The sequence below is a fragment of the Megascapheus bottae genome, chromosome 13 (genome assembly GCF_031878675.1).
Source record: "Megascapheus bottae isolate mThoBot1 chromosome 13, mThoBot2.hap1, whole genome shotgun sequence".
In the NCBI taxonomy this organism is placed as follows: domain Eukaryota; kingdom Metazoa; phylum Chordata; class Mammalia; order Rodentia; family Geomyidae; genus Megascapheus; species Megascapheus bottae.
In genome coordinates this window covers 18,571,705-18,599,314 of record NC_143521.1, presented here as the reverse complement: position 1 = coordinate 18,599,314, position 27,610 = coordinate 18,571,705, and the positions used below count along the sequence as shown (strand labels likewise).

General features: G+C 37.0%; 1 protein-coding gene across 3 annotated transcripts; it reads left to right on the top strand.

Moving 5' to 3' along the window:
- Nucleotides 1–4,886: 4,886 nt before the first annotated feature.
- Nucleotides 4,887–13,832, top strand: Cxcl8 (C-X-C motif chemokine ligand 8). Of its 3 annotated transcripts, none has more exons than XM_090344033.1 (5): nt 4,887–4,927; nt 8,278–8,623; nt 9,955–10,090; nt 10,355–10,438; nt 13,212–13,832. In XM_090344033.1, exons 2-5 carry the CDS (start codon nt 8,560–8,562, stop codon nt 13,231–13,233), a joined length of 306 nt encoding a protein of 101 aa, XP_090200159.1. In that variant the 5' UTR covers nt 4,887–4,927; nt 8,278–8,559; the 3' UTR covers nt 13,234–13,832. The 3 variants fall into 3 exon arrangements, with proteins under 3 accessions (XP_090200159.1, XP_090200158.1, XP_090200160.1); XM_090344032.1 differs by having other exon boundaries at nt 8,173–8,623; XM_090344034.1 differs by lacking the exon at nt 13,212–13,832 and having other exon boundaries at nt 8,173–8,623; nt 10,355–10,442.
- The last annotated feature ends 13,778 nt before the right edge of the window (nt 13,833–27,610 follow it).

The window sequence follows — 27,610 nt, the reverse complement described above, 5'->3', positions numbered from 1 at the left end:
ATCTGGTTGGGATTTAAATTTGAATTCTACCTCTTTTCTAGTTGTATGTGAGGTTGAGACTCTTAGTCTAGTTTTCCAATTACAAAATACAGTTAGTAACATCAAACACATAAGAATGGTAAGAATTGAGAATTGAATTAAGTTGTGTAAAGAACCCGTGTGCACAGTGACTAGAACGTCAGAGTGATTAACCAGCCCTCCTCCTCAGTCCCTTCTCTACATCCTGCTTGTTGGCACCACCAGCCATTGCCCCACTCTGCATCACCTCGGGATCTAACTGAGGAGCTCCAGTCAGGATGCCATTAGATGAATGAGCCTGCAACTCTAACTGAAATACTGCTTCAAGTATCTGCACTGGTAGACAAGCTGACCTTCCAGCTGCTTACCTCTAGAGCCTTTACTACCCATCCCTGGACTTTTTTTGCTATCTCTACTTTTCATTTACTCAGAATTTGACCATGACTTTGCACCTCTGCTGCTTCTGTCCTGATCTAGTGGAAAGTTGTCAGCCTCTGTTTCCATGCCCTATCAAGTATTTGCTCTCACAGTGCATTTACTTGAAATCCCTTGCCACATAGTCAGTAAGCTATTTCTAGATGGTTCAGTTCTCAAGTCAACGTCAAAGTTTCAGGGAGGACTCTCTAATCTCAGGGCAATCTCTGTTTTCCTTAGCTCCACCTGCCACTCATGACCTGTCAACTTATTCCACTTAAAAAATCATATTACTTCCATAATATTTATCTATCCAAGACATCCTTGTGTCATTTACTAACATTTCTCAAGCATCCGGAGAAGTAGTTGGGATGTAGAAGGTGCTCTGGAAACATCTGCTGAATTGACCAGTAATGAGACAGTAAAGCCTCTTTCTGTACAGTTTCAAGCAATATTTGTTAGATTTGATGTGTTTGCTTTAGAGAAACTCTTGTCTTATGGTTTCATTTTTTTCTCTACTGAAAATATATGCAATGTTACATAACAAGGAGTTCAACAGTTACAGCTTGTCTGGGAGTCACAAGATAATCAAGTTAAGAGAGGAAATTGATTTTGAGCAAGAAAAGAAGGCAGGAAGCCTTTCCTCCATTCTTGGGGTCAAGGACAGCATATGACAGTCAACCTCACCACACCATGGCTTCTCATCCTACCCTCTTGCTTCATCAAAGTTGTACTATTCTCCTCACAGTTGATGAAAACTTAGTCAATGACCCTTTTAGCTACATTCAAGGACAGTGCAAATTCCTTTGACAGTTTGCTAGATATGAATGGTAGGCAAGTGTCCTTTCCCACAAGTGCTTAAAGTTTTCAGGGGGAAATTCTCTATGTATTTCCACCCATATTAAGCTTCAGAGTGGCAAAACAGCCAGAAGAGACTACATAGATAAGTGTTTCTTATTTTATACATTAAAAATAAAAAGAGAGCTGGACATTGGTGGTTTACACTTGTAATCCTAGCTACTCAAAAAAGTTGAGATCTGAGAATCATGGTTCAAAACCAGCTCAGTCAGGACAGTCCCTGAGAATCTATTTTTTTTTGGTCAATCCTGGGGCTTAAACTCAGGGCCTGAGCCCTGTCCTTGAAGTTTCTCAATTCTAGAGCTCTACCCCTTGAGCCACACCACCACTTCCTATTTTTCCTTGTATGTGGTACTGAAGAATTAAGCCTAGGTGTTCATGCATGCTCGGGAGGCACTGTACTGAGCCGAACACCCAGCTCATCCCTGAGACTCTTATCTATAAGAAAATACTCAGAAAAAGCCAGAAGGGGCACTGGGGCTCAAGTGGTGGAGTACTAACCTTGAAAAAAAAAGAAGGTTTAGGTCAGTGTGCAGGCCCAGACTGAATTGTCAAAAAAAAAATTTAAGTGTTGATGGGAGGTGGATCTCCTTATTATTTTTTTTGAGTTATCATTTTCGTTTCCTCTCTGCCACTACCGATTCATCATTTCTCTCCTTCAGGCATCTGAATTCTCCTGGACAAGAGATTGGGGGTGAAACAGAGATGTGTTCAAAACAGTCAGTAAAGACATGTTGACACATTCAAGAACATTTCTGAAGCAAGGTAGAGTCTCTGGATTGTTGGACTAATTGTATTCTGCCTGGTCTCTTTTTACAAGTTATGTAACATTTCTCAGCTGGTTTTCTCAACTGGGCAAAACAGGTGGGGATAAATAATACCAGAATGTAGGGTGGTTATTAGTACTATACGAAATAAATGCATAACAATATACTCACTTGTGAGATCCTGTTAGTCTAATTATGCTCAAATGAAAACAAACTTTACCCATTGCTAAAGTCTCAGTAATCCACGTACTTGGTTTCTCCTGAGTCTCTTGAGACTGCACTTTTGACTGTGTTGTTTTACAGACTGTGTGTATATATTTCTTGCCTTCTTCTTCTCACTACAACTTTGAGTTTGCTTTTATCCTTAACTTTGGAGGGAATGGTGCTTGATATTTTCCAGACTCGCCCCACTCTCTTAAGGAAAAGGAAGTGCATGTTGTGTTCATTCAACCACTTTGAAGTAGACAGATGTTTTTTCTGTTTCAAAATGCCACTGTACAGCCTGTGAGAAACGGTTTCCGCCTATTTTTGGTTTAGAAACCACAGGGAGGAATTTAACTTACTATGTTATTCGGTGGAATGAAGAAAGAGGTATTGTAGATGAATTATTGTGACAGAGAGTAAATGGTGTTTAATGACAGAAGTAAACATCAAAATATCAAAAGAATTCAAATCTGGTAATCAGATAATTTGAGAGACCAATTGAAAGGGAGCTGGGGTAAGGACTTTTTTATTTTTGTCATAAATTTGGAGGACTGATTAGTTTACACGAGCACATGTGAAAAATCAGATTACTTCCCAACTGTTTTGCTTTTATATGCAAATGAAATACTTTTTTTTTCTTAAATTATACATCTCCTTGTAAATCGGGGGAAAATGATGGAGTAAAATTGAGTCCTTCCCCTCTGCCACCTGCTCCTATTGAAGGGGCTTTAGCAGATTCACTAAGAAGCCTTAAACCAGTGAGCGCAGTACTCAGGTTAAATCTTTTCTGGCTGGATTTGAGTTTTCATCTTGTGAGTAACACAAAAGGTTAAGGTTATTTTATAACCTGACTTTGTAGAATATGAACATTCTCTTCTCTCTCCTCAGCAGTTTCTTATTCATTTCCACTTGCTCTCTTTAGAACTTCAAAACTATTTTTGTGGAGTTTTTGTCTGGGACATTGCGAGAAAGTGAATAAATCTGTCATAAGGTAGAATACCACTTCTTCACAGACCGTGTCATGACCAATATACTGGGAATTAGCACATTATTTTAAGTATTATAGCCCTATTTGAGTCTGTAAAAGTTTGTAAGGAGGGCCAGAGAATTTCCTGAAACTTGGTGCACAACTCTATACCTTTGTGCTTCCTGTGTAATACTCACTAGTGAGGAGGCTGAGATAGGAGGATCCTGGTTTGAAAATAGCCCATACACGCATACACAAAACAATGAATAAAAACTTCTGTAGTATTTTCTAAAAAGTAAATGGGTAATACGAAAAGGCTTAGGAAGTGCTGACATAGCTAAAAGCTTAAGCATTTAGTTTAGGCACAAAAGTTATTAGGCTAACTAAATAGGCATCATTCATGTTCACTCAGGCTTAAAAGTGAGTTGTGGATTCTGAGATGAAAGGAGCCTTATACCCCTTTTCCAATTGTGGATCCCAGCAGTCCTGGCCTACTGCTTTCCACCTCATTCCAGTGGACCTACTATAGAACACTTGGTCCTAGAGGAGTCTGGAAGAGATTGGTTAATTTACCAAGGGAGGAAATTGGAGACTGTACTGGTTATTATTGCACTTATCGAATACTGCTAAATTGCAGCATAAACTAAAATTTTTGAGTTCACATGAATAACTGTCCCAAGGGAAAACAACAACAGATAATACAAGTCATTCTACTTCCTTTTGTTGAGACTGTTCTTGTTTGGAAGGTTGTGAGACCTTGGCAATTTGTACTTTCATTTAGCAAGTGTTTGTAGAACACTTGTGTTGGGCAGGTGCTGGCTGGAGGTACTGATCAGTATAAATAAGCTTGTAATAGTCCCTGACCTGCTGGAATTTCCAGTCCAGGGGAAAAGGCATATCTGAACAAATGGTCACCACATGGGGCCATCATAGACTTTACAACTATGAAATTTGTATTTGGGTTGCATTTTTCATAAATACTTTAAACAGTGCCTAAGGTAAAAGTGAGGTCAAGAGGAAGTTAAAGCAATGTTTCTATTTTAAAATGAAAACTTAGACAGCTATACCTATAATCCTAGCTACTCGGAAAGCTCAGATCTCTGGATTGATGTTCAAAGCAAGCCTAGTCAGGAAAGTCCATGAGCCTTTTCTTTTCCATTAAGTGGCAAAGATCTGGAAGTAGAGTTGTGGCTCAGTGGTCCAGTGCTAGACCAGTAAAAAGCTTAGTTTCCAGGCCTTTAGTTCAAGCTCCAGGACTGGGACATTATAAAATAAAATGAAAACTTACAAACAGAACATTATAAGAGGCAAGCATAGAAGCAATCTATAGATTGGTCTTACAAAATACTATGTATTTAATAGTTTTTTTCCACTTAAGTCACCTTATTCCAAATTGCTGAGAGTCAACTTGGCTGTTAGATGAGGGGAAGGGATGAGCTGGGAGGGCTAGTAAAGAATATTGAAAGGAGAGACACTGTCAAGATGCATTGTATTCATAAATCGCTTTGTTAAATGGCAACTCTTTTGTACAAATTCTGAAAAAGTATTGTTTTAAAAGAAAACTTTACATACTTGAGTGTTCAAGGTGCCTCTACCACATTGTGACATTTCTACCCATGTAAACAATGTATCCTGGCAACGTCATTTCCTTTGTTGCTCTTCACTTCCTCCTTAAAACATAGGCTATAGGTTCAATATGGTAAGTGAAACGCCCCTAATATATATTTTTGTCTCGAAAAAGTCACTTCAATTTATTTATTTATTTTTTTTCGTGGCTAGGCAGTCAGGGCTGAGAACAATTTAGGAATAAGTTGAGACTTTATTTCTAGAATTGAGGGACCCATTTCTTGAGAGGAAGGAGTGTCAGATTTTAGTACCAGCAGTTGAATATAGGTGTAGAATCAGTTTGCCTAAGGACTTTTGGTTAATAACATGGGATAAGAGTCAAATCCAAGCTCATCTCACTTCAAAGCCCACCATTCGTCATCACATTCTGGTTTTCTAGGTGAACACAATCTTGTTTGTGTTTAGTAGGAAGCTCCAATTCCAAAAGAAATATTTGAAGGGTGAGAGAAGGGATTCGATGATTTAACCCAGCAAATAGTTTTTTTTTCTCTGTAGTGAGTTTGAATGCAGAATTACATGTCCCTGTAGAAATGTGCTTGCCTCTTTTTATCTTAGATCATTCCTGTGGCTCCTTTTCTTGGGTGATAAATATGGTCAGTGGCTATAATGAGGAACTCAGAATACTTATCTGCTCATTAAATGATTCTCCTGGCTCAGAAAATGGATAGGATTTAAACAGATTGTCAAAGTCTCATTAACTCTGCATCCATCTCTAAAGAGTAATAAAACATTTGTGTTTATGAGAAGTTTTAGTAAATATTCAACTCTGCTCTGTTTTAAAGGAGAATATCTTCAGAGAGGATAGTCATTTTTGTTTCAAAAATATTTAAGCTTATTTATTATCATTCATGATGTAATGGATCAGAAGTAATGTAAGAGAATACCTTCTCTGGTCACTTTATCTTTATCTACTATAGGTTACATCATGAGAGATGAATGGCATTTGTAAGTAGGTCTTTTTGTTGCCTTGTAAATGCTATATTCTTAAAAAAATTGGAAATAAGGAAGGAATGTGGTGGCAATATAGGAGGAACCTAGAAAAAGTAAAGAAATATGTTGATGTGACCTCTGAACATGTTAGTGGTGCTGATAATGTGATTAGGTCTCCGTTATGACTGCTGGCTCAGGCTGTGCTTTCTGAACATGCCAGCATCAATAAAGCAAAAAAGATTGAAGATTTTCTTTAATATCTACATGTTTTCTTTACTGTTTCTTCTTACCACTACATATACTATGTTACCCATGCTAAACAGTTTTAGGAACCCAGACAGGTTGAATTCCATGGCTTTATGCTTTTTCCTTTGTGAGCAAACTAGTCCATTGGTCTTTCTTAATGCTGATTACTAATATCATTAGCAACTTTGAAGTGGATTCTTTGGACAACCTTCATTCATCAATACTGAATCAAAATCCCAGAATTTCCTATAATCATCCATATTACCATCTTTATCATTGTATGTGGCTTGCTTATATACTAATTGCCCATAAGCAAAATGAGTCTGCAAACTCTACGAAGCCAGATTCTCTCTGTGAAGCCAGATATATCCATATTTATTTATCATCTATCTGTCTGTCTGTCTGTCTGTCTTTTTATTCAAGGTGATAGTGCTCTACCCCTTGAGTCACAACTCCACAGGTTTATTTGTAGTTAACTGGACATGAGTCTCCTGGACTTTCCTGTCCAGGCTGGCTTTGAATTACAATTCTCAGAGCTCAGCTTTTCTGAGTAGCTAGGATTGTAGGCACAAATCACCAACATCAAGGCAGGTGCTATATTTTAGTTACAGAGTGTTCACATTTCCTATAGTACTTGAGAGAGTGGATAGTCAATATGTAAAAAGTCAGTGCATAATTATGTTCTCCTAAAAGTAATAGAAATTACATAAAATGAATACTTTTCTATAGATAACAGTGAGGTCCAAGTTCTACTTATTTTCAAGTTTTATGTTAATTGGAGGACGATGAAAGGACTATGATTACTTAAAGACTAATCCTTCTGAAAACCTTTTGAAAATGGCACTTTTATCCATACTATCTCCTGTGGGTGGAGCCACTGCTATTTCTTACATCCTAAGGGGAAAAAAAAGAAGAGAATTAAAGTAAGCTAAAATATGAATAAATTGTGTAGTTACAGAGAGGGAGAACAGACTTACTTTGTTGTTGTTGTTGTTGTTTTTCCATATATTTTTATTGTAATTAATGGAAGGGTTACATTATATTCACCAGATAGAGGGTGCATTACTTCACATTATGATACCCATTCTCATGTCTTGGTCCCCATTTCCCTTCCCCAACCCCTGCTGCTCATCTTGTTTTCCCCCCTTCCCTAACCTATTTCAAATAACCAAATACGTACATATACAATATATCAGATAACCAGGTGAAATACTGTAATCATATGAGATAACCAAGAGACAGGGAAAGAGATGAGAGATAACAGTACATTAAGGACAACAATCACTCGTTATATGACTTTTGTTTCTATATCCTGGAGGTCCTTTCATTTAGCGGAACAGATGCCAAGTTTCTGCCTTTGCAAAACAAAAATCAAGCTCTTTCTTGAAAGGATTATTATTTAGAACACTAGTACATAAAAGACATCTTTTTATGACTTGGGAAATTTTCTCAATCATTCCCTGTAGTTATGCATCTGCACAACTTAGTCTCATTTTCCCAGGAAAAGGAGCCTGAAGAAGGGCAGCTAAACTAGATTTTAACATTGAATGCAGTCATGGCTTATCTTTCCAATAGATCATATCTGAAAACTTCAGTGCACCATTCTTCAGGGAGGATCAAAGTTGCTACATTATTTTACACCAAGTGCAATGTCATTACCTAGATGTATTCTTCCCATTATTCTTGTGGGAATCCTTCAGTACACTGCCTGAGCCACTGTATGGAAGACTCTCATCCGTATTGCCTGGTTGAAAATCATGCCTTCATACTAACTATCTATTTCATGAGACAGCTAGATTCTACTCTTTAAGAATGTTTAGTCTTACCATCTAAAGTTCCTTCTGTATTACTTAACAATTTACCAGATAAATGCTTGGGAAATGTGAATATTTTATGTGTGGTGGGTGGAACCTTTAAGTCTATTAATAGATATTAATAATCACTAAAAAAGAAAGTCATAATATGCTCCTAGAATAGTCACAGGTCCCTTCAGCTCTCTCATATGCTTGGAAAAAGACAAATCACCTTCTCAATAAAAGTGATTGATAAGGTTACCTTTACTCTTGTCATTGCACATGTAATTTACCCAAAGGCTTGTTGTCATTATGATTTGTTCCTGCTCTGCTCTGCTCTCTGTCATAGGTTGGTGACAATTATCCATAATTAAAAAGGAATGCAAGTGACAAAAATATATTAAGTTGAGAAGCTGGAACATTTAAAGACATGTTTATTAAAATTGTTTTAAAGGTCCACAAAAACTTCAATCATGCCACAGAATTAATAGATTAATCAAGGAATTCTGGTGACTGAAGGGGGCCCTCCAGGGTGGTGTGTTACTTGAACATTGTGGAATTTCCTCTGACAAAATGCAAGGATGAGAGTGCATGTGTCCTCTGATGTTGAGATGATATAAAAAGCCACAGAAGCACACCATTCAACACAAGTCCCCAGAAACAGCAGAGCTCCACAAGCTTTTAGAGGAGAACCAGTAAGAAACAAGAAAACAAACTCACTCCAGCTCAAGCAATCATGACTTACAAGCTGGCTATTGCTCTCTTGGCAGCTGTCCTGCTCTCTGCAGCTGTGTATGAAGGTAAGCACATCCAAAATATTCAGATGGCAAGACTGTTCTTCATGCACAGAGATGCATCTGGAGAAGAAAATAAGCTTTTCAGTTTTTTATTTTTTTTGGGGGGGGGGTCATGGGGCTTGAACTCAGCCTGGGCGTTTTCCCTGAGCTCTTCAATTCAAGGCTACCACCCTACCCTTGAGCCTTCCCCTTTTCTACAGGTTAATTGGAGATAAGAGTCTCAGGTCCTTTTGTGCCTGGGCTGGCTTTGAACCTTGATCGTCAGATCTCAGCCTTCTGAGTAGCTAGGATTACAGGTGTGAGCTACCGTGCCCGGCAAGTTTTCAGTTTTAGTTTCAGGCTGGATTTCTACATAACTTCAGAAAGTACAAAGTTTTATCAACACAAACATTCTGCTCTTACTAGTCATATTTGGCAGATTGTATATGTTTAATATAATTGTAAGTTATACAATATCTTTTTAAAATCATAGGTATCACACATGTAAAGTAACTTAGATATTTTAATTCTATGTATTATTGACAATACCTCAGATATCTCTCCTTGTTTGGTTTAAATATAGACCTTCTTGAGATCCTTTCTATGAAATAAACAGTTTTGGATGCTTATAATATATATTTTCTATGTTTTTCTTTAAGCATTTCAGATTTTACTGAGATACAATGTATGTGCCATACCTTTGTATTTTCAATTAGTTCTTTCAGGATAGAATTTTTTTGTGGATAAGTGTACAACATATAGTATTTTGGTACAGAGAATGGTATCATAGAATGCCAGCCACAAACAGTATTTTGGTACAGAGAGTATGATACCATATTGAGTGGAGCCAAAGAACTCTAACAATGTCAACATGGCAGAAAGCCATCTCCATTTGTGAGAAAGGCACTCAATGTTTGCTGTAATAACTTTTATTTTCTGGTCGTGGGGTTGAACTCTGGGCTGGATGCTGTGCTTGAGCTCTTCAGCTCAAGGCTATTGTTCTACCACTCAGGCCCACAGCACCATTTCTGGCTTTCTGGTGGTTACTGAGGGATAAGAATCTCAGGGACTTTCATGCCTAGGCCAGCTTTGAACCATGATCTTCAGATCTCAGCCTCTTGAGTAGCTAAGATTACAGGTGTGAGTCACTGATACCCAGATGGCAATAACATTTTTAAAACAAGAAAAATAGCACAATATCTGGAGAACTATTTGGCCTTCAGTATTAAGAATGGGTTTACTAGAAATATGATTATTTCTACTGAACACAGAGAATCATATTGGGATTAAAGAAGGAATAGCTAGCAGAGCTATACTTATTGATCAAATTAATTTAATCACTGTTTCCCTTACAGCTGCAGCTGTGGGAAGGACTGCTTCAGAGTTTCGATGCCAGTGCATAAAGACTCATTCTGAACATTTCCACCCCAGATATATTCAAGAATTGAGAGTGATTCAGAGTGGACCGCGTTGTTCAAGTACAGAAATCATGTAAGACCTTTAAAAATGATTTGCTTGATTGGACAAGCCTTGAATTAAGCAAATTGGAAGTATTTAGGAAAATTCAAGGTGCCAGGAATAGTATCAAGCAAAACAAAACAAATAAATGCCTTTCTCTCCATGTTCCTTAAATATGGTACCTTCCATGCCTACTAGTTGAAGGCTACTTTCAATTTTGGTTTTTATGCCTGTACTTAAGGAAATCTTATTTGAATGAGAAAATGAAATGTTGATTTTAATTATCTCTCATTTCAGTGTAAAACTTGTGGACCAGAGAGAACTGTGCCTCTATCCTAAGGAAAAGTGGGTGCAGAAGGTTGTGCAGGCATTTATAAGGAGGTAAGGTGGTGTTTCCAATTTAAAAATTCCTTCTTTGTTTTGATAGTCAGCCTGTAAATTGTTTTATTTTTTAATAAAGCCTATACTGAAAATCTAAAGCATTCCCTCTAAAACCAGGAATGAGACAAGGATGCCCACTCTCTCCACTCCTCTTTAACATAGTATTAGAATTCCTAGCCAGAGCAATAAGGCAAGAAGCAAGCATAGAGGGGATCCAAATAGAGGAAGAGGAAGTGAAATTTTCCCTCTGTGCAGATGGCATGATTCTGTATTTAAAGAAGCCTATTGACTCCACTCCCAAGCTCCTTGAGCTGATTCAAAACTTTGGAAGGGTAGCAGGGTATAAAATTAACCCTCAAAAATCAACTGCCTTCCTCTATGCTAACAGTAGAGGAACGAGGCTACAATCAAGAAAGCAACTCCTTTTGCAATAGCCTCAAAGAAAATAAAATACTTAGGAATTATCTTAACTACGAATGTAAAGGACCTTTTTGATGAAAACTTTAAAACCCTGAAAAAGGAAATTAAAGCAGAACTGAGGAAATGGAAAAACCTCCCATGCTCCTGGATTGGAAGAATCAACATCGTGAAAATGACAATCTTGCCAAGGGCTAACTACAAATTCAACGCAATACCCATCAATATCCCAATGTCATTCTTTAAAGAAATAGAAGAGGCAATCCAAAATTTCATATGGAATAATAAAAGACCCCATATAGCAAAAACACTTCTTAGCAGAAAGAACAGCGCAGGAGGAATTTTAATACCAAACTTTGGGCTCTATTACAGCACTATAATAATCAAAACAGCTTGGTACTGGCACAAGAACAGGCCTGAAGACCAATGGAATAGAACTGAGGACCCAGATATTAACCCACAGACCTATGGCCACCTAATCTTTGATAAGGGAGCCAAAAAAAAATGGAATGGAAGAAAGACAGCCTGTTCAACAAGTGGTGCTCACAGAACTGGTTAAGCACCTGCAGAAAACTAAAGTTCGATCCTTCTTGGTCACCCTGCACTAGAATTAACTCCAAATGGTTCAAAGACCTTGAGGTAAAAGCCGACACACTGAAAACTTTACAAGAAGGAATAGGAGATACACTAGGCCTCCTTGGCACAGGTTGAAACTTTCTCAATAAGGACCAAGAAACACAAAAAACCAGAGAAAGGCTGGATAAGTAGGACTTCATTAAACTGCAGAGCTTCTGTATGGCAAAGGACATAGCTAGTAAATTAGGAAGCCTACAAAATGGGAGAAGATCTTCACTAACCATACAACAGACAAAGGCCTCATATCTAAAATATATCAACAGCTCAAAAATTTGAATCACTCCAAAACTAATCTCCAAAGAAACAACTATCCCATTAAAAGATGGGGCAAAGACTTAAAGAGAGTCTTCTCTGAAGAAGAAATAAAAATGGCCTATAGACACATGAAGAAATGCTCGACATCTCTGGTCATAGAACAAAGGCAAATCAAAACGACTTTGAGATTCCACCTCACTCCAGTTAGAATGGCCATGATCAAGAAAACTAATAACAACAGATGCTGGAGGGGATGTGGCCAGGAGGGATCACTACTACACTGTTGGTGGGAGTGCAAACTCGTTCAACCATTATGGAAAGCAGTATGGCAGTTCCTCAAAAGGCTAAACATGGAGCTCCCCTATGACCCAGCAATTCCCCTACTTGGCATTTACCCAACCATCCTGAAACAAGGGCATACTAAATCCACTAGCACAATGATGTTCATTGCAGCATTATTTACCATAGCAAAGATATGGAACCAATCCAGATGTCCCTCAGTTGATGAGTGGATCAACAAGATGTGGTATTTATACACAATGGAATTCTATGCTGCTGTCAGAAAGAATGACATGGCTCCATTTGTAAGGAAATGGAAAGACTTAGAAAAAAATCATATTAAGTGAAGTAAGTCAGACTCAAAGGAACCTAGGCCCAATAGTCTCCCTCATTTGTCATAATCAGTAGAAACCTTGGGCTCTACTAGCAGAGATTTACAATAGAACAAAATCTAGAGGCATTAGGCCAACTAGTATGACACTAAATGTAAGGAACTCCAGGATAAGGAAACAAAAGCCATATAATGAATGACTGTTGTTCTTAATGTACCATGTTATCTCTCATCTATTTTGCCATCCCTTGGTTATCTCATATTGTTACAATATTTCACATTGTTATCTGATATTAAGCACATATTTTATATGTGCTTAATTGGTTATTTGAAATTGGATAGGGAAGGGGGAAATCAAGATAAGTGGGGGAGGGTGGGAGGGAAATGGGGACCATGTCATGAGAAAGGGTATCAATGTTTGTGAATTAATGCACCTTCTATCTGGTGAATATAATGTAACCCTTCTCTTAATCACAATAAAAAAAGAAAAAAATAAATTAAGCCTATACATCTTGTTGCTGCAATAAAACTTCCCCTTTGACTATAAATTTTAAAAAACTGATCACAATAGTGTAATTTTTATTCCTAGAATGATGATGCATTTCCTGTTGCTTAAGGATGTCCAGGTTTATGCTAAGTAACGTTTATCCGTAGTAAAGTTTCCTTGAATAATCAAGTGTCCTAACGTATATGATGACTTAACTGGATGCTCTACTTGCCATAGATAGTACGCAGGGTTGCTAACACATTTGTCCTTAAGATGATATTCACTTTTAAAGAAAATAGATTTAAGAATCCTCTCTGTAAGAAAAAGCTAATGCTTCATTACTTTATTCTATTTTGATTTATTTTCAGGGCTGAAATGAGTGGGCCATGAAAAATAAATGAACTTCCTGTGGTAACCCAGAATTCTTCAGTACAGATTCTGATGAAACTTCAAACAAGTCTACTTCAGTGCTTCATATAGTGTGGATCTGGTAGGAGGTTGCCAGAATACCTATCACATTTGAATTTCAGTATAACAGCGAACAGCTGGCTTTATTTTTTCATTGTATCATGCAATATCTAGTATACAGTGATATAAAAACTATTTGAATCCTCAGAAAATGTCAAAAATTGCTTTTCTAGAAAAGTGATGCTTCAAGCCTTACATAAAAATGATGAGACAGTGATACTTGCTGTTAATTACAATGCAGGTGAAAATCCTGGGTTTTTATTTCTTAAGTCTGGCAGACCAGGTATCATTAGTCAAGAACCATGAGACCCTGTTCAACTGTGCCTTAATTTCTCCTTTTGTTCTGAACTAGAGAAAATGTGTCAGTCACCATCCTGCCTCATGGGGGTGTTGTGGGGACATGTAGAAGCACTTTAACTTTTCTTCCTAATAATGTCAATAATTTTCAAATGTCATTATTTATATATTTATATGAACATAAAATAGTAATATTTGTGCATGAATTTGTTAAAAGAGACAGAAAGGAGCATGATTTTTAGGATAATTTATAGATGTCATATATATATATTTAGTTTAGGTATTCAATGATACTTTGTTAGACAACTTCTCAGGAGGCTTTCCAGATTTGGCAGGAAGAAAAGAAAAGCCTGTTAAAATTTTCTTTTATATAACAATAAATTATTTAGGGCCCTAAACCCTGTCTCATTGTGAGAGTACCTGCCTAGCAAACACAATGCCCTCACCTCAAACTCTAGTACCACCAAAAGAAATAATATATTTTTCAGTGTAAGCACATTGTCATTTATTTGAAATTTTACTTGAGTTCTCAATCCTTGTTTTGACCATTATTCAGTGCTACAGGAACGATAGAATCCTGAGTTAGGAAAAAGCTGTCTCTAAAATTTATCAGGCAACATAAGCAAAATCAAATCATGATGATAAAACTTACTTATTAGTGATAAATAGGTTATCCTAATTTTATTTAATAATTTTGATTTTGGAATAACAGACCAAGTTTTTTCAACACTAAGATATTTTAATGTGTTCTCAATTTTTCTACTGCTCTTTATAATATGGAAATTCAAATGTAACTATGAAACATTCAAAATAAAATTTATTTCCCAAATCACCAACTGTTTATCTTTCATTAGTAGTTTCAAGCTGTTATTAGTTTCTTTGTTTGTATTATATAAAAAATATTTCTTTTTCGCCAATCCTGGGGCTTGAAATCAGGGCCTGGGCATTGTCCTTGAGCTTTCCCAAGGCTAGCGCTCTACCTATTGAATCCAGCTTTTTGTGTGGTACCTAAGAATGGAACTCTGGTCTTCTTGCATGCTAGGCAAGCACTCTACCACTAGGCCAAACTCCCAGCCCAATATTTTGTTTTTGAAAGGACAGATATTTTTCATTAGAATTTTGTATATTATAATGAAACATTGAAAACCTTTATTGTAGGAAAGCAAATTTCTTTGGGAGTTTCTGGAAGAATCTGCTACAAACAGCAGTTAGAAATTTTTATTTTTTCAATTTCCCACTGAATTCCATTTTACTAATATGGTTAAATTTAGACTCTAAACAATTAGTGGACTAGACTGAACATTTTAGCATAGTTTGACATTGAGTTAAAGAAAGAAGAGAGCACACATAGATGCTAATCAATAATTCACAAATAAAATTGACATATAAAGTAAAATGTTGAAATTAAAAACAAAACACTGAAAAACTAAATATTTGGAAAACAAATAAAATTGAACTAAATGACAGTGGGAGATAAATAAAAAATGATTTAGAAAATAGAACCAAAGAACTTTGTGTGAATGCTTATCAGAGAAATAAGGAAGTACTAAGTTGAGGCTGGAACTATAGTTCAGTGGTAGAAATCCTGTCTAGCATATGTGAAGCTTTAGTGTGGGCCTTAGGACTTGAAAAAAAAAAGGCCTACTGAGATAGAAAAAGGAGTTAAAATGAGACTTAAATTGAATTTCAAGAAATGGAAGCAAGAGTTTTTTTTTTTTAATTGTACTGTTTGTGGTTCTATTTCACTCTCTTTTTTTCTTTGGTTCCTTTTCCTTTTGTGTCTGTTTTCTTTAAATTTCTGTGCCCTTTGTCTTATGTAGGTTTAGCTCCTATAAGGAGGGGAAGGGAAATACAGAAATGGTGGGACAAACGATGAACCTTTTCAGCAGTGATTTTTTCTTGACACTATGCTGGAAATGAATTCTACAACTTGGTGGAGGGAGGGAGGAAAAAACTGAGAGAAAATGAGGGAAGGGCTGACATGATACTTATCACCTGACTTAGGTGACTATAACCCCTCGTATATCACCTCTACAATACAGTGTTGTTTTTTTTTAAAGAAAAGACAAAGAAGTGAGGAATGTAGGATACTGGAAGAAGGTCTCATACACGATATTCTGAGCAAGTCCTAAAACATTTCAAAGGACTGATAGCATATAAACCATCTTCTCTAAATAGTTTCAATGAAGTGAGGTTTTAATCAAAGAAAAGTAACTTTAAAACATAAGCCACAGGCCTTGAAAACCTTAAATAACTTGTACATAAATTGAGTCCTTGTAATAGGAGATTAGAATTAAGACAAGAAAAATCATTCAGAACACAAATAGCACTTATCCAAATGCATGGAGATGTATGTATGCATGTACGTATGCTTCATATCAAAGGTATGCTTTGACTCAGCCAAAGAAGAGTCAGATAATACAAAGGAAACTATTCAGAAGAGAAAAGCAGAGGAAGAATAATGAGAATGGCAAAAAAAAACCAGCAGAAAAATAAGAGAAACTGAGGCAACAGAGATAAAGAAACAGGCCAAAGTTCTGTCCTAGCTCCAGAGGAAAGGAAGCTAAAGAAGCAAAGGGTAAGGTAGATGGCCAGTCTATCGCAAGGTAAGTCCACACCTCATTCATGTAAGCCTTCAACTTAGTATGGGGATTTAATGAGACAGGGGTTACTCCATTGAAGAAAGTTAGCCTCAGTAAATACTCTGTCCTTAGAGAGTCAGAGCAAAGTACCATCTCCATAGAAAACCTAAATTTTGAAACAAGAGCCCCACTCTTCTGAAAGAAGGGAGTCCTGTTGCCTAAGAGTCTTGACAGAAACAATACAGCAGGCCTGCAGCTAGTGTAGTACTAGGATTTCAGGGCCTACCTTCTGGTTGTGTGTGTTGGCTGCTGAATGAGTCAGAGGGCCTCCAGCCAAGGCCTGTGGAGTCACACGATTTCTAGTCTCTCCCTGCCACAGGGAGGTGAAAAGTCAGGCAATGTCTGAAAGAACTGAGAGGTACCTCCAAGAGCTGTAGCCTGGTGTCTGTTTCCTGCCAAGCCCTCGTGTAGTCCTCAGTTGTGTATCTTCTGAATTACATGGTGTCTGCAGCCTTCTTCCCAGGTACAAAGGAGTGAAGTGCTGGGAAACCTGAGACCAGCAGGCAGAGACAAGAAGCCCATCCATTTCCCCCTAACCAATGCAGATTTCAGTGCTCTGTTTGCTCCTCCATTCTCTGACACATTTAAGGATATCCCAAGGCTTGGATGTTAATTGTCATAAGGGACCCAAGTGTGTGTGTGTGTGTGTGCGCGCGCATGTGTGTGTATGCACGCGTGTGCACGTGTGTGTAGAATGTGGGAAACTGCTGAGTCCATGCAGCTATCATTAGCTTCTGGAATCCAAAGAGGGAAAGCATCAGTGGGGAAACAGCCTAGAAGGGAATACTGATCTTGCTGTAAGACTGTTTAGTCTACCTCGATGTGAGCCATGCTAGAGATCAAGCCTCATGCCTGCCCTGCAGCTGAGGTGGTTGCTGGCATAAGGAGTCAAATGCCTTGTCTAGTGGTGAGAAATTGCAAGTCAGCCAGTCTTACTTAAACATGGAGAATATTTCCACTAAAAGATTACAGGTTATTGAAACTTCCAATCAGCTACTTCACTGTAGATGCAGCCACCAACACATGCATGAAATACAAAAAGAACCCCAAAGATATGTGACTCCTCCAAGAACTCAACTCACTAGAGAGTCACTGAAATTCTAACATAAGTCTAATGCATGTACTTGTGTTACTTTGTCAGGATGACTAACACTTGCTGGGGAGTGAAAGATCCAAGAATAACAAGATATTAAGGAAGAATTGGTGGAAAAATACCCTACTAGATTTTGAGGCTATTAAGGCAATAGAGTTTCCTTTTCTATTGTACTTAAAGAAAATATTCTCATTGTCCTTGCTATAAGATTTATAGTATGTGGTTTATTGCATTGAATCAAAACTAAAATCAGAATCAATTGATGTGAAAATTCTTTTATTAGTAAAGCTTTTAAACATTTTAAGGAAGGCATAGGCTTGGATATTTTTCCTTTTTGTGCCAGCACTAGAACTTGAACTCAGGGCTTCAATGATGTCTCTTAGTTATTTTGGTCAAGGTTGTTGCTCTTGCACTTGAATCAGAGCTCTACTTCTAGCTTTTTGGTGATTCACTGGAGATAAGATTCTCATGGACTTTCTTACCCTGGGCTGGGTTCAAACTGTGATCCTCAGTTTTCAGCCTTCTGAGTAGTTAGGATTACGGGTGTGACCCACCGGTGCCTTGTGTTTGGATAATTTTTATTACTTATGTAATTCAGATGAATTACATAAGCCATAAAGAGTCATTTGTTTTATATTTAGAGCATATGTCGTAGAACCTTGTACACAAGAAAAAGAGCCTAGTCTTATTTTCTTGCTAGTGAGTGTGTTATAACTTATTTCTCTTCTGTTATTTGATTCTTTAGACTCAGTACCTACAGAGACTTCCCCTCAAAGAGGTATTGAGTAAACACTATTTTCCTTTCTAATTCCTAATGCACATTAACTTGTGTGTTTGGTATACTACAATTACAAAAAGATTTATGAATAATGCATACACAGGTACCAAATGAAAAATTGAATGCTAGAATTTACTGATGTTTAGAAATATCTTAATGAAAGTTTCCTTGAGAGGACATTTCTACTGGTCTCTATGATTTGTTAGGCCACTGAATGAGGCTTGTTTTTCTATATACTTTTGCCTAAATTTTGTGTCTATATTTTCATCTTTCAGTTCCAACACCCTAAAATATTCTGGGCATCTTCATAGACAAGTAAATAAAAGAGAAAATTAATAAACTCTTGGTAGGAGAAGAGTGGGGTTCTAAAAAATAAATATCTGAGAGTAGTCTAATATAATTATCCCAGACTTGCATAAGAAAATCTGAACTAAATTCTGAGAGATTAGTAGGAATTAGGCACACGAAGGGAAGAAGGCTATATAGGGAGGAAGATTCAAACCCCAGGACTGGCATACAAAGTAGGGAGATTAGAATCTACTAAAACACACACCAAAAATGGAAGAGAATGCACTTACTTGCAGTGTATTTTCAGTAATTAAAAAATGGCACATAAACAGTAAAGTTGTATTCTGTATATCACTGAGCCAAATTTATCATTAAGCATATCTGCACAGCTGTCTGAACACAACTGCTTTTCTCACCAATGATCCTGCCCCTACCACCTCTTGCCTCTACCTCCCAAGTAGCTGCAGAATACATGCCTCTATATCCAGCTGGAATCCTGGCTTTGGTCCTTCCTATCCCCACTTGTTCTTTAGATGTAATGATGGAGACTGCGTGTCCTTTTATCCTTAGCTACCCTCCTCCTGTTACCCGCATTTGCCCTTTCTTTGTATCTGCCTTTTTTTGGTTAGAATGGCCTCTGCTCTGATTCTAACATAACTATAGATCCTCATTTGACCCTGAAATCAAGGCACTCAGCAGGAAGTTAGACGTTATAGAAGGGTTGTATGCCGAGTGGACTTAGGCAAGGAATATTCAAGATGATGGGCATAATCCCAATATAAGAAGCAAAAATCCAAACTCAAGGTTTTTTAACATTTTTATATAGATTAGTGTTTATATAATGTTGTACATAATGTTTAAATAATGTATCCCTCGCTCCCTCCATCCCTCCCTTCCTTCCTCCCTCCATCCTTCCCTGTCCTCTGTCATAAGGCAATATATGACCTTTTAAATTTCCCCAACTGGTCACCAGTGTCCATCTTTGCTATATTTCTGAGGGGATTGCTACCAATAGTAACAGTCTAAAAATAGTTATAGCTATTATTTTTAACTGCATATATTCCTTGCATTAATGAATTTTTATGCTAAACCTACTTTGATCATATTCAGCCCCATTAACTTCTTCCCCTTTGTCTTTCCATTCTCTGTTGGCTCTGTACACAGTCACAAAATAGACTCTTTTACATATATATTCACTTCATGCATGAGAGCAGCAAGTAGCTGTTTTCTGCCTGTGTTGTTTGAAGCTAGAGAATCTGTTTGCTTCTACTTTGCCATCTGGACTAACATGCACTAATGTTTTTTTAAATTTTCAGTTTCTGTGGAAATAGTAAATAAATAATGTTGAATAGTTTATGCACGTACTATATTGCTATAAAGAGTGACAAAGAGATCTTAATTTTAGTACAAAAATTATAACATAAAATGTAATACTCATATTTTAATGTGCACAGAAAAGTTGCAATATCACTTATGATTATTTTGCCTCTGAAATAATGTTATCACTAAAAATACTATGACTAAAGTTTGTATATATACATGCTACGATCTACAATTCAAATGTCAAATAAAGGTGTTGTAAAAACTCATTTTTAGTGGGGACCATAGGTCACAGAAGTTCAAGAAAAAAAATGCTACTGAAAATTCCAAGAATAATTTCACATTTGTAATCCTGTAATTATTTGTAATAAAATGTTAATATAGTTCTTTATTGAATTGTAATGTATGAGGCTTAAAACATGAAATATGTTTATTACAAGTCTTTTTCTCTTACTCATGCGTGTACATGTGTGTGTGTGTGTGAGTGAGCACACACACACACCTACACACACACACACCTACACACACACACACACACACTGCAATCCGAATGCCTGTCATATAGTTGGTACTTTTATAGTCTTTTCTTATTTATTTATTTTTGCAGATATAGGGCTTGAACTCTGGGCCTGGGCACAGTCCCTGAGCTCTTCAGCTTAAGGTTAGTGTACCACTTCCTAGTCTTTCATTTTAACATAACACTTTGAGGAAGATAGTGTCACATTTCATAATTAAGACTACAAATCATAAAACTTAAGGTACTTGTTTATTCTAAGTCCTAACTCGGAATTCAAATGAAGCCTCCCACCATATAATTTTGTCAGGTTCACAAGAATTCATTACCAAATACCCTTTAATCTCTGTGCTATAATCTTTAGACAAGTATGTATGTATAAGTCATTCCTTTTTTATGTACTGGCAAAATGTTAATTTCTACAGTAAATGTGCAATGTCCCACAGAAATTGGCAAATATTATGCAATTCTGAGACTTCATAGACAAACTGAACTTCTGGGTAAGAATTTTGTGTGAGAGCCATTATTTTGATAACTTACCTATTAGCTGAAGCCCTCAGACTCCTGTAAATCCCATGAAAGTTGGTCAAAACACTGTGGGATAGGCACAGGGCCCACAAAGCAGATGAGACACCATAGCTTACACTAACCATCCTGGTAAATCCCTAGTCTCCATCAGATTACATTTCTCAGAAGCTACTAATGAAAGCTCATTATGTATTTATAAACCTGTTGTAACATTGAGGTGAAAGCCCACTGCAAACCATATGTCCTTCTATATTCGCTTACTCATCGTGCCTCTTCTCAAGTTCTACTTTCTCATATAAACTAATTCCATATATATTGCATACATTTTGCATGCTCTGGGAAACCAAACTTTCTTCCTATTTGCCCATTAGAGTGTTTTTGGCAATAAATTTAATTTTATTTCTTTTTGATTAATAAACAGAAATTTGCTTTCATAATATTTTTCCTCTCACCTATGTCAAATCAATTGCTGCAATTTTTGTCAATTGAAGCAACATACTTATTCTCAACAAATCCTGGTGTCTTTGTGATAAAGTACTAGAAATGAGAACAATGGATTTTCACCAGAAATATGCTGACCAGATCATTTTATTGTCATTGTGGTGATTTTTATTTTCTCTTTATACATGCAGAGGTAACCACATACTTTAGAAAGTATTGACATATTAGGATTTTAAAATGTTATTTCAAAAGAGAATTTTCTATCCATTATGCTTCAGTTGTGAAGTATTAATTATTTTATTAAAAGTAAAAACAAAATGGCAAGAGTACATCATACAGGTCATATGTTGTTAGGATTGCATAAATAAATAAATCCAACAAGCCATATGCTTCCATCTTTCAGAAATCTGTTCCCAGCACTGACTGATACAAATGAAGAGTTGGAAAGGCAATTCATAATCATCCAATCACTTGATCTTGCGAAAGTAATCTGAATAAATGGAATTCCCAAGAAATTTCTTTCTTGTAAACAATGGTGTGTCAGCCTGTCTGATCAAACATCTTTTCAAGCCTGCCTCTATCCCAATTCCACAGGTGATAATAAGTAAGAACATATCAGGAACAAGACAGAGCTTTAGTCTCTACTCATTTGACTTTTAATATGTTATCTACCTCCTTGGATCTTGAAGCCAGGTTGTAATATCACATTCCCAGATTTTGCTTTTATTGTGTTTTGCTAGATCTGACCAAAATGTAGAATTTGCATTCTTCCTCTGAAACAAAGTGATACAGAATTACAGATAAGAGAGTCTGGGTGACATAGAACCAGGACATAGGTATTTCAGAACCTATTTCCAAGTCTTCTAACAGTGGAGACTGTGTAGAGGTGATGGCATCTGTGCTATTATTATTATTTTTTTTGCTTTCTAGGTTGTTTGAAAAACTGAAATGAGTATGAGGCCTTTTCATTTCTGCATTTCCCGTATCCATTTTCTGTATCCATCACTAATTTCTCCATGCTCTCATAGCAAAAGTCAATTGCATGAGGCCTGCATATAAAGGAAAGAGAAACCAATTACCTGCACAAAGCCAGTGGAATTGGGAACTACCTAGATGAACCCCTTATCTTGGAGAGCCTAAAGGCAAAAGAGTGGGAGAATTACCACTCTGTCTTTGGTAGCTATGATAATAGATATATGAACTTGTCATAGCAGATTATTTCCAAGACATTCAAGTTACTGTCCTTGCTAAAATTCTGCACCATTGATCTAGAAATAAGATGTGCTTTGGCAAGCCTTCGTCATCAGTGACTGCCAACAATAAGACAGGGAATGGAAGACTACTCCTTTCTTCAATAAAGGCCCAAACTATGAGGCCAAAGGAAGATACTCCTAGGAGAGGAACACAAAGGCACAATGCCTACGTGCACCTGATCGTCCAAAATATTTATCAAAATGAACTTCAGGAAATGGAAATGATGATTGCTTTTCTTTGTTGCTGCTTTCATTTTCTTTTCTTTGTCTTGTTTGTTTACTTATAAGTCTTTGGGATATAAGGGGAGGCATAGAAATGGAAGGACAAAGGGCAAGCAATGCAGCAATGGTACTCACTGGACATTCTGTTAAAAATGAACTATACAACTTGTGGGTGGCGGTGGGAGGGAAAAACTGGGAGAAAGCAAGGAAGGGGTGACATTGTTCAAAGAGAAGTACACTCCTCTGTACATTATCTTTATAGTAACCCTAAAAGATTAAAAAATAAAGCCCAGAAAGACACAAATAGAGCATCACCATTTTGACTCAGAAGGGCAGTGGAAATGTAGAAAAGAAAAGGCTGAGAATTAGCAGTGGTTATTCTGTATAGTATAGGGGTTCTGAAATAAAATGACTAGAATCCCACCTAAGTGCCAACTCTAGTGTACAGATGAGCAGTGAGATCAACCACCAAGATGGCTAAAACAAAGTAAAGAAATCTTGTTGCTGAGAGTGTGGAACAACTGGAACACTAGACTTTGCTGATGAAAGTATAAATGATATCTATTGGAAAACTGGCTCCAGACCTGGTATTATGGTTCAGATGTGTCTCCCAATAGTTCATGTGATAATGGACAGCCAGACTGTATCACCACTGGGAGATGGTAGATCCTTAAGGAAGCAGAGCCTACTGGACAGAAATTAGAACACCGGTGGTATATTCCCTGCTGTGATGTCCTGCCTCACCCCTTGCCCCAAAGCAATGGGGTCCATGGAGCATGGAAACCAGGAAACAAAATCAAAATTATTTTTGTGGGTCATGGGGCTTGAACTCTGGGCCTGGGCGCTGTTCCTGAGCTCTTCAGCTCAAGGCTACTATTTTACTCCTTGATCCACAGCCCCACATCCCTTTTCTAGTGACTACTGAAGATAAGAGTCTCATGGTCTTTAGCGCCTGGGCAGGCTTTGAACCTTGATCCTCAGATCTCAGCCTCCCGAGTAGCTAGGATTACAGGGATGAGCCACCGTGTCCTGCTCAATTTTTCATCTTTTTCAGTTTTTTTGTCTCAGATATTTTGTCATAGTGATGGAAATATGATTTACATACACTGTAAGTCCCTTCTTGGACAAACTCATTAGAAATGTGCACATTTATTTATAAAATGACATGCAGCAAACTATTCAGAGCAATCCTGTTGGTAGTGGTCTGGTGTTTGAAATTACCCTAAAATGTGTCAACAATAGAATATATAAATCTATTATAATAGAATCATTTGGTAGAATACTCTAGATCATTGCAGCAGCATTGTGGAAAGCTATCTACATTTAGAAGCATATGGGTCAATCTCACATAGATGATGATTTTTTTTTAAAACTACATGATGGTTGTTCTTAATGTACTATATTATTTCTCATCTCTTTTGTTGTCCCTTGGTTATCTCATATTGTTACAGCATCTTACCTTGTTATCTGGTATATTGTATATATGTTTATTTCTTGATTTGAAATAGGATAGGGAAGAGGGGAAAACAAGATGAGAGGAGGGAGTGGAGCAATGGAAATGGGGACAAAAGCATGAGAAGGGGTAGCAATGTTTGTTAACTAACACACCTTCTATCTGGTGAATACAATATAACCCTTCTATTAATTACAATAAAAATATATTAAAAAAGAAAAGAAAGATAATAAACTACATATTATATGATTATACTTTTTTAAAGCCCTGGCAAAAATAATGTGTCACAGTGAACCTTGGGACACAGGATGTGATCAGAAGTGAACATGACATTGGAGTCTTGGACACTGGTAATATTCTGTTTCTTGAACTGGATGCTAGCTGAGTTTGGTGAAAATTCATTGAATTTGAAACATGTGCATATTTCAGCACATATGCTACATGAAAATCTTTTAAAAATAGACAGTAAGCATTTCTTCAAAAATACAGCAATAGAATATGGAAGAGGAGAGATTTTTTTACGTAGAATTGTGTGGAAGAATCGGTCACAGAGCTATAATTTATAAAAAATGAAACTACAGTGCACCTCACCATGTACTTGGATATGTATGAGTTAGTTTGAATTTCCAAGAAGCAGATGTCCAGATAGGGCTAAGCATTCAAGATATTTATTAAAGTAAAATACAAATGGGGTGGGCTGGTTGGATCATCAGACTGAAGTGGGCTGTGAAGACAGCCTGTGTGGAATTATCTAGAACCACAGTGCAGTTCAAAGAGAGGTTTGGCCTTCGAGACAAAAGTGGGTTTTATTAGGAGCCTTCAATCAATTACATTTCTTACAGTTCATCAAAAGGTACATTCCTGTACTTGCTGCAGTCAAACAAAGCTTGCAACAGTGGTATTGGGGTAAAAAGCTCCCCAAATAAAAACACTGATTTTTATCATTTGCCGTTTTCTAAGGTGTAAGTACTCCCACCCTGTCCTTTTTTTTCAACCTATTAAGTGGTTGGTACATTTTCTGAATGGCTGATAACCTGCTCTCATGAGCCAATATCATCCAGTTCCAGCCAATCACTGCTAATGAAGTTTGACTACATACACAAAGGCAATTCACAGTTACATAAACCTTAGGTAGTTTTCAAAACAGAATATCTTATATTTCTTTGCTTCCCACCACGAAAGGAAGGTGCTATTGAAAGGGGCTGACCCCCCCACGTTGACTCAGAGTGTCCCTAGCTCCACACATGCTTAAAGACTAAATTCTAATGATGAACTAGTAGTTCACTGACTTTCTTAATCATAATGAAACATTGACTTCTTCATTTTTTTTTTCTTGATGGGAAGGGTCAGGAATTGAACTGCTTTATTTAGTGCCAGTTCTTCACAGTCAACCTCCATTTGGGAAACATATATCTGTACAAATAGATTTGACATTTATTATGATTTCACAAATTTATCTTTATAAAATATCTAAACAGTATAAGTAGAAGCTCCTAGGCCTCTGTTAGGAGTTGAATTGTACCCCTGTCCTTAAATCTCTATATGTCCCAGAATGTGACCTTTGGTTTGCAAACACATGTGGGTTTTGTTCCCTTTACAAGAATCTTGTTCTTTATCAGATCCAAACTGTAATCAACTTGTCCAATTCTGTGAAACTTTGCTCTAGGACATCATCAAATCTGGTAAGCATAGGAAGAATTTCCAGTTTTGAAATGAGAAATGAGAGGTCTTTCTTAGGATTGTACATTTCAAGTAATTACCATTTAGTGATTTCTTCCATTGTGTTGTCTATTATGCTCTATAATTATATATTAAGACTATAGCCAGTATGAGGAAAGTGAGTCTCAGATTGTCTTAATCCACAAGGCTAGGCAGTAGCAGAATACTACCACAAGCAGAGTTCAGATCCTTGTTCATAGAGCTTTCTAACACTCCTCTTCTGTACATCACAAAACCCTCTAAAAATAGCTTTATTATACAATGTTGCAGGAGCAGTTTCCCTGGAAAGATCATATGTAGGTCTCTGAATAGCTCCACTGCAGCAAGAAAAGAATGCCAGTCCGAGTGAGTGGTTTATTAGTGTCCCACTGTACTCCAGAATTACCTCATCCAAATTACAGCTGCGATAAGCCCTTTCTTTCTTTCTTTCTTTTTTTCTTTCTTTCTTTCTTTCTTTCTTTCCTTCCTTCCTTCCTTCCTTCCTTTCTTTCTTTCTTTCTTTCTTTCTTTCTTTCTTTCTTTCCTTCCTTCCTTCCTTCCTGCCTGCTTTCCTTCTTTCTTTCTTTCTTTCTTTTTCTTTCTTTCTTTCTTTCTCCTTCCTTCTTTCTTTCTTTCTTTCTTTCTTTCTTTCTTTCTTTCTTTCTTTCTTTCTTTCTGTCTTTCTCCTTCCTTCCTTCCTTCCTTCCTTCCTTCCTTCCTTCCTTCCTTCCTTCCTTCCTTCCTTCCTTTCCTTCTTTCTTGGAAAAAGAATTTCCATCTCTATTGTCTTTAAAGAAAGTGTTCTTATTGTTCTTGATATGAGTTAGACTAGTTGTTTTATTGCATTGACTCAAAAGCAGTCAATCACTGTGAAAACTTTTGTGACAACGCTTTTAAAGATTGCAAAAAAATGCATAGTCTTACATAGTTTTTGTTTTATTTTTATATTTTTTGTGCCAGTACTGAGGCTTGAACTCAATGCCTGGGTGCTTTCTCTTAGCTTTTTTGCTCAAGTTGGCTGCTCTGCCATTGAGCCACAATTCCACTTCTGGCTTTTTGGTGGTTCATTTGGTTGGCTTTAAATTGTAATCCTCAGACCTCAGCCTCCTGAGTAGCTAGGATTATAGGTTTGTGCTACTGGCACCAGTTCATCTAGATGAATTTATGATTAAGATTAATTAGCTTATTCAGAGATATATAAACACATCTGATAGATGCATATATATACACATATATAAATATACTACACATGTGCATATTTACATATATCTATGCCTAAAAGGTTTTATACTTGAATGCTAAAGTGTTGAGTTTGTAGATTTTCATTTCCTCTTAATGGGGGAAAATGAAGGGCATTTGAATACTTTCTCCACCAAAAATTCCTTTTATTTGCCAAGCTTCCTTCTTCCTTGTCATAAGGATTAGTAACTCCAAACCATACTTACTTCTGTGGTTTCATTCTGCAAAAGAAAATTCAGCCAGTTTAAATAAAACACCAGAATGACCTAGATTCTGAGGTAGAAGTTCTCAAAAGAAGTAAATATTTTCTCTGGCAAAGCAAGAGGGAAAAGCCAAATTTTCTTTTCAAAACTTTTCTTTTTTTTCTTTTCTTCCCCCCCCCCCCCCAGTCCTGGGGCTTGAACTCAGGGCCTTGAGATCACTTGAGTCACACCACTTTAGGTTTTTTTGTGTATATATGGTGTGGAGGAATTGAACCCAAGGCTTTGTGCCTATGAGGCATGCACTTTATCACTAGGCCATACTTCTGGCCC

What these genes read in the sequence shown, in the direction of transcription:
- Cxcl8 (XM_090344033.1), top strand. Translation starts at nt 8,560, where the DNA reads ATGACTTACAAGCTGGCTATTGCTCTCTTGGCAGCTGTCCTGCTCTCT. An exon ending in CTCTGCAGCTGTGTATGAAG is followed by an intron (nt 8,624 to 9,954) that starts GTAAGCACATCC and finishes TTTCCCTTACAG; the next exon opens with CTGCAGCTGTGGGAAGGACT. An exon ending in TGTTCAAGTACAGAAATCAT is followed by an intron (nt 10,091 to 10,354) that starts GTAAGACCTTTA and finishes CTCTCATTTCAG; the next exon opens with TGTAAAACTTGTGGACCAGA.